The sequence below is a fragment of the Helicoverpa armigera genome, chromosome 5 (assembly GCF_030705265.1).
Source record: "Helicoverpa armigera isolate CAAS_96S chromosome 5, ASM3070526v1, whole genome shotgun sequence".
Lineage (NCBI taxonomy): Eukaryota > Metazoa > Arthropoda > Insecta > Lepidoptera > Noctuidae > Helicoverpa > Helicoverpa armigera.
Genome location: NC_087124.1, coordinates 3707902 through 3715700, shown reverse-complemented (window position 1 = coordinate 3715700; position 7799 = coordinate 3707902). Strand labels below are relative to the sequence as shown.

The following is a 7799-nucleotide window of genomic DNA, read 5'->3' as shown; positions in this document are numbered from 1 at the left end:
GGAGCGACCGCGATCGCTACCGTACGCAAGTCGGTACCACTCGTACTGGTACCAGTTGCTTTATGTTAGTTGCGAACGACTGCAATCTGTGACCATTTACAAGAACACTTTATGTCTACGATTAGAACGGTTGTTGGAATACTAAATTGTTGTTTAAATTAAGCAGGTGGGTTGTTGTAATACTGGGTATATTCGTGGATGATTTGCCTAGTTTAAGGCGTACAAGAGCAGACTTTTGGCAGATGAAAAAGTTTGAAGGTGTATGTCAACTACTTAAAACAGGAGAAAAATTAGACCCTTTTAGAAAGAACACGCCTCTCTTGTCCTCTCCATTTTGCAACCTAATCATCATCTGCCTAGCCTTTTCCTAACTACGTTAGGGTCAGCTTCCTCTCTACCACGTCTACTACTACGCAGCTGAGTACCAGTGTAGCGATACTGCTGCTCCTGAAATAAGAACAAATTGAATGAAACATCGCTATCGTTAGGGGAAATTATCTTAGCAGTTAAGATCGATGAATCATCGTCATTTAAGATAAAGCCATTCAGCTCGTTTTATACTGGGTACAGGCACAAAGTAGGTAACATTCATCCTATAAAAGTAAAAATAGATTTACTAAAAATAGTTAGCTTCTGGACATCCGTCGTGTCCCCTGCATTTAATCTTCATCCTTCCGATCACACGCGTATTTGTAAAAGGCACTTTCTGAATTAAAAACCCAAGCGGTTCACGAGAAAGAAGCGCAGGTACTAATGTTCTAAAATACTTGACACTTATTTCCTTCAAATCTTTTTTGTTTAAACTATCCAAAGACGGGTTTACTTAATAATAAGTAGAAATCCTCATAATTTTGTAATTATTGCACACGGTTTGGATAAAACCTTTGTTTTTAGTTAAACTGCTAGCACTTGCCCGCAACTCCAGCTGCATAAAAGTCCAATCACCCTTAACAAAACCTAACATGCCTCATCCTCGTTTATAGGGATGACATAGCTTCAGAAGTAGTTTTAGTAAGAAATACGCCTCCTGTACAAGTTTGATATCTTTAATCGGTAGAACTCATGAATATGTAAGCGCATACGCATCCTTTAATTATATCAGCGATACACAATTATGCTGATGGATTTATCTACCTCTAGATACTTCTTTGGTCTATTTTGTTGTCTTTTTTTAGATTGTATGTTTTTTTCTATAAATAGGTTCTACTCGAGCAAAAGGATTACCGCACAGACATTAATTATTTAAGAGGCATTTGCTTTCGAAATTTTACATTATACATCCGATAACAATGCAACCCCTTTTTTGTCAGGTTAAGCACAACTGAAAACTTTATGTTATTCTTGAAAAGTGAAATATTTGAGAATATTTCTAATCATAGTCCTAACTTTATAGTATTTTGAATTATTTGCTTATCTATTTAATTAACTGTATACATTTTGCAATAAATAAATATTTTTTTACAAGGTTGCAAGGAAGAGTGTGTCTTAAAAGAACAGTGACCAATCGAGAAAGGTTCATTAAAAAGTTATTGACATAGGCATGTCCGATAAAACGTCAAATTGAAATTGACGTTTTAAGATTGAGGTTATAAAACAAACAACAACAAATATTTTTACCGGTTTTCAGTTTGTAGTTGTATATTTAAGTAAAAATGTCTAGCAAACCTAATTCTAAACGTACAATTTATGTTGGAGGTCTGGCAGAAGAGGTAGATGAGAAGGTACTCAACGCAGCGTTCGTTCCTTTTGGCGACTTAGTGGATGTTCAAATACCACTGGACTATGAGACTGAGAAGCACAGAGGCTTCGCTTTTATTGAATTTGAAAATGCTGAGGACGCTGCAGCCGCTATAGATAATATGGTATGTATTTGTTCGTTATTAGCACAGAAGTATGCTTCTGAAACTAATTCACTTGGATGATATGGCTCAATAATTAAATGGTTATTTATAGCCAACCATATAAGCTGAACTTTCTGTGATTATTAATTTTAATTGAATACAACATCAATTTCAATGCAAAGTAGACAATTATAGCTGAGTAAATGAATATTTTCCCTCTACTTTGTTATCATAACCTAACTATGTTACCATAAATCATTTCAGAATGACTCTGAACTCTTTGGTCGCACAATCAGAGTGAATATAGCCGCTCCACAACGCATCAAAGAAGGTTCTACTAGGCCGGTCTGGTCTGAAGACTCCTGGTTACAGAAACATGCCGGAGAAACATTAACTGTAACAAAAGATAAGGATAAAGAAAATAAAGAGGAAGGTACTAAGGAAAATACAGAGACGGCTGCTGTAAGTATAGTGTTTTCACTCTTAATTTAATATTAGAATCATAATTCTCATGATTTATAAGGAATTCAGGATATGAACATGATTAAAAACTTTTTAGTAAAATATACCATAAATATTTCCCTTTTTTTGTCATTTTGACATTCAGTATTTTTTTTCAACACTTGACAAGAATGATTTAGTTTCACCATGGTTTCACCTGGTTTCACCAAGGCTGATTAATTCAAAGTAATTTGTGGTGTAGTACCAAGAATAAATGAAGAAAAATTATTATATAATATGGCTGAACAAGTTCATATATCATCGTCTGCCACGTCGTGTAAATGTCCATTGATGAACGTAAAGAGATAAATAATTCTAAAATAATACTTTGGTAGTAAGATTGGTGAGGACAGTGTGTTGTTACTAAGCTTATATACCCCTAAATTATAACTTTGGGGAAGCAAATTCATAAGGGTTTAATGGAAAAGTTTAACTAATGGCAAATTCTTCTTGACTCTTCTTCTTTAATCCTAATATGACTGTTGGGCGTAACTCCAACAAATAAATAGTAAAAACTTGGTTGGTAAAAATATGGTATATTGGGTAAAAATGGTAATGATTAATGGTATGGGCAAACGCGGCTTTGTTGGTGACCGATCGTTAACTAACTTTATAATAATGTTAATATTAAACCAACGATTGACATCAATAAACCTGTACTTTGTACAATGACTTACTTTATTTTTGTGGTTATCAAGTTTTGAATCAAAGCATGTTCAAATTAAGTAGGCATATTAGTTAATTTGGGAGATAACAATTTTGTCTCACTCCAGTCAGATTGCTGCTCCAAAATTCACAGTTCCACAGTTTTACCCGGGTGCTCAATATACAACTATTGCATGTGTTGTTTTTTTATGACAACTGTACCTACACAATGGTTTTAGCTTCACATAAATAAAAAAAGACCCTAATTATTACAGATACCAACAAAACCGTCAGAGAAGCGTAATCCACAAGTATACTTTGACATATGCGTGGGCAAGCAATCCTTAGGCCGGGTGATAATGATGTTGAGAGCGGACATTGTGCCCAAGACTGCGGAGAACTTCAGAGCACTGTGCACGCATGAGAAGGGATTTGGGTACCAGGGCAGCAGCTTTCACAGGATTATACCGGATTTTGTATCCTTTTCATATCAGTCTACCATTCCCTCATCATCCTCATCCTCCGAGCCTTCTTCCCAAACTATGTTGGGGTCGGCTTCCAGTCTAACCGGATGTAGCTGAGTACCAGTGCTTTACAAGGAGTGACTGCCCTATCTGACCCCCTTAACCCAGTTACCAGGGCAACCCAACGCTCCTTCGTTAGACTGCTGGACTGTAAATTTTCCACAAAGCAATGAAAAAATCAGGCAGCAATTATTTTAACTTTAACATAAAACTTGAAATTAATTATGTATGCTTCATCATCTGCAAGCTTTATGTATTCCTTTATGAAAATTGCATTCAAAGAACCTCGTCTTTCGTTTTCAACTCAGTTGTGAAAGAAGAGATACATGCGTACAAATCTCAAAACAAAGTTTCTGACAATATGTGCGTGCACTGACAAAAGGGCATTGTGTTATAAAATTATAATTTAATTCCTTAACTCACACTTATCCAGATGTGTCAAGGTGGTGATTTCACCAACAACAACGGGACAGGCGGCAAGTCGATATACGGGCGCAAGTTCGAAGATGAGAACTTCACGTTAAGACACACGGGCCCCGGTATACTCAGCATGGCGAACTCGGGCCCCAATACTAATGGATCGCAATTCTTTTTGTGCACCGCTAAGTATGTATTTTACCGTATTACTTCGATTATAATGTTTTATGTATTTTTATAAGCAGTTGGATGTAAAAGGAAGTTTTTCTAAAATTTGCAACAGCGCCATCTATCGGTGTCTATGAGAACTAGTTAGCGAAGGGCTTCACGTGGTTGTGTTTTGGAGATGCGATTGAGACGACCGAATTTATAGGTTGCCTCTTTCATAGGATAAAACATAGAAGGCAGTATTTCATGCCCTGTAGAATTTTTGTACTTATCTATTTTCTTAAGAAAACCTGTAGGCAATGTATTTGTAAACTAAAACATTTATAAAAAACTCCGTTTTCCAGAACAGACTGGCTGGACGGCAAGCACGTGGTGTTCGGTCACGTGATTTCCGGGCTGGACGTGGTGAAGAAGATGGAGAAGTACGGCAGCAAGAGCGGGACCGTCTCCAGCAAGGTCACCATCAGCAACTGTGGAGAATTACAATGATAATTACTAAGAACTTGTGTTTTATTTACTTAATGACGTTGCCCCTAGATTTATTTCCAGAACAGCATCTCGAAGCGGGAGAAATAAGAGCTTGTGTTGTAAAAGTTATTTAATTAAGTCTTGTAGTTTTTTTTTGTGCAAGGGTATGAATATATACCTACCTGCGTTCTTATAAACTCTTTGAGTAGTTCGTGGCTGTGGGAAGTAACAGCGACACGAATCAGTCGGTTATAAGATTAAGTAGGTAACGCTTAGCGCGGTCATTCCTTGGATGGGCGGGCAAGATGAGACTGAAAATTGATACACACCGGTACCATCGACAAAAACATTTAGTATTTATGTTGTGTTGTTTGTTTATGATTGTCCATGTGAAAATTACATTATTGTCGCATCAAATTAATTCATACATTATTCATAGAAACACCTATCTATCTACCGTGTTTACATGAACAGGCAATAACAAATTAATTTGAATAAAATTATTTACCCATTAAAATTTGATTGATCTGCCTACCAATACAAAATTGTGTTTGCATAAAAATTGAGGTCAAATTAATTCATGGTATTAAATAAATGGTTGAAGATATTAATAGGGATGTTTTTTTTTGTCGGATGCCAAGAAGTCTGATTTAAAATGTAGCTGCGAAGTTTCTCATATAAATTAAGTAAATTGGCTCATTTCAGAGACGGGTTTGAGGCGGGAAATACGGCAGTTAAATATGGAACGCGAGTGTGTTAGCGGGAAATTGTAAGCAGAAATATAAAACGCTATGGTTATTTTCCGTGAAACAATGATTAAGCTAAATTATATCCCCTGGCATAAAACCCAGGGTAGTAAAATATATGAATTAGGTACAGAGAAATGCAAGGTAGATATAATTTTGGTCTAGTACCTAATTTGTAAGACTTTTATCAGAGCTCTAGGATCCATTGGTGAGGTAAAAAAAAAGGTCGCTGTAGGTACCTACCTAATATGTATGACTAGACAAATGTCTAACAAAAACTACTAGTTCCCCTTTTGATCTACTTCAACGATATAAACTAATTGGGTACGTGTGCGTTCGCGCAGCGGAATATTGTTGAATTTAAAGATTTTAATTATGCAGATAATTAGTGTAAGACGTCCTATAATTGTGTATGGTAAATAAAAATTTGTGTATGCAGCCATTGTGGAGAAATTCACCAAAAACAAATTCCGCTGGGCGAACGCTGGCGAACGTTGTCCTGGCGGAACTTTTTTTAATCCATAGACTTTAGAAGTAAAAAGATGTTTCCGAAAATTAGTGTGTATTTGTGTATAATTGATTTATGTATGAATGAAATCAGTGCATGCATAAACTTCGGAGAAATTCAAGTTTCCGCTACGCGAACGTTTGGCCATTAGCTAGTTTTCATACAAAGCGCTTACATAGAGAGCTGTAGATTTTTACATACGTTGTTTTGAATTTGTTTATATTTGTTTAAAAAACAGATTTAGAAAAAGTCGTAGCTAATGGCCAAACGTTCGCGTAGCGGAAACTTGAATTTCTCCGAAGTTTATGCATGCACTGATTTCATTCATACATAAATCAATTATACACAAATACACACTAATTTTCGGACACATCTCTTTTCTTCTAAAGTCTATGGATTAAAAAAAGTTCCGCCAGGACAACGTTCGCCAGCGTTCGCCCAGCGGAATCTATTTTTGGTGAATTTGTCCACAATGGCTGCATACACAATTTTTTATTTACCATACACAATTATAGGACGTCTTACACTAATTATCTGCATTATTAAAATCTTTAAATTCAACAACATTCCGCTGCGCGAACGCACACATTGGGTACTACGTATTTACGAAGAGGGATATATTTATATTTACATTCAGAGCAAGATAGGTACAGTGCTTATCTCGCAATATGTTTGCTCAGCCAAGACTCATCGTTCATGTTCATAAAATAATGTAACCTGTAAACTTCAATATGATGTTGAAGGTCCAACATTGAGTTTCAAGGAGCTGCAAATTCATTTAAATGCTAAATGGCAAGGATTGCAACTAATCTGCAGCCTTCTGTTTATTCCTTCTTAGTCTGTTTTGAAGACCAAAGAAATTATTTACAGGCAGAACTTCAAAGAAGCCTACGTCCTGTCCTTTCTCAGGTATCTGTGTAGTTCTTTCTGGAGTGAAAGTCGGACAGACATAATGCAGTGTTCGCCCTACCTGTATCTCTGTAATTACTATCCGATAATTAGGATATCGGCTCGCTTGCCTGCATAACGTCTTACTCTCGTGCCACACACTCTCACTGATTCCCGCCAACTGGCCATAGAGATAGTGTGCACTCGAGAGGACAGATATCGGTGATAATACAGTACACTACATACAACTTACGGAGCTACATACTTTTGCATTTATACCTCCCTACCTAAAGCTAAAAGCACGAATGGTATTTTGGTATGGATGGGACTGTTAACACCTACTAGCTGTCTACTCATTTGAAGGTTTATTCAAATTACTACATAAAATTCATAAGCAGACGTGGTGTAATGTTTGTTGGCGGGATTAAGCTAATCTCTATGAAATGTTCCTTATGTTGAACGCATAAACGAGTAAGGGATTCCGCGTGTGGGTATGAAGCGTTAGGTGGGATACGAGGGCTAAGACATTCTTTTAATATAAGTAAATTATCTACAAAATAAGATTGGAATTAGAATTCATTTTATGAATGGAATTTGATTATGAAATCGAATAACGTACCTACCTATAAAAAATACCTCCTCACCAAAATGTCGTTAAATAAAGGTAGGTAGGTTATCTACCTACCTCACATAAGTCACCAAGTTTTTACAAAACCTGATTAACAAAAAGGTTACCGACAGAGCACGTCGTAAGCTCTGAGGTCTTAAGTATAAAGTATTAATATGCTTTATGAGCGTAACTTTCAAATAGAACATTTTAATGGGTAGAACCTACATTTGTCGCGAAACCTCTTCTAGTGCAAAAACGTTAACCAGCGTTCAACTCATTACATTAGTTTGCTTATGACCCGCGGGAGTGTCACAATGTGGCTCGGCCTATGTCCTATTGAAAGCGGTTAGCGAAAAATATGACGTTTAACATTTAATCTTATTTTTCGAGAGAATTGCATCTCCTCAGTGCAAAATTAACGTAGGGTTGTTAACAGTGACTGCTTGCTTAACGTCCTCAACTCAGTTACATGGGTAATCTTTG

The 7799-nt window shown here is 36.4% G+C and overlaps 1 protein-coding gene across 1 annotated transcript; it reads left to right on the top strand.

Moving 5' to 3' along the window:
- Positions 1-1555: 1555 nt before the first annotated feature.
- Positions 1556-4598, top strand: LOC126054936 (peptidyl-prolyl cis-trans isomerase). The gene is made up of 5 exons (XM_064034847.1): positions 1556-1862; positions 2106-2303; positions 3263-3463; positions 3945-4117; positions 4441-4598. The coding sequence occupies exons 1-5, from the start codon at positions 1653-1655 to the stop codon at positions 4583-4585; spliced, it is 927 nt and encodes a 308-aa protein (XP_063890917.1). The 5' UTR covers positions 1556-1652; the 3' UTR covers positions 4586-4598.
- The last annotated feature ends 3201 nt before the right edge of the window (positions 4599-7799 follow it).

Bases quoted from the DNA above. Each gene is read 5' to 3' on its own strand.
- LOC126054936 (XM_064034847.1), top strand. From the start codon at position 1,653: ATGTCTAGCAAACCTAATTCTAAACGTACAATTTATGTTGGAGGTCTG. The intron at 3,464-3,944 runs GTATCCTTTTCA...ACACTTATCCAG, and splicing joins ACAGGATTATACCGGATTTT to ATGTGTCAAGGTGGTGATTT. The intron at 4,118-4,440 runs GTATGTATTTTA...TCCGTTTTCCAG, and splicing joins TTCTTTTTGTGCACCGCTAA to AACAGACTGGCTGGACGGCA.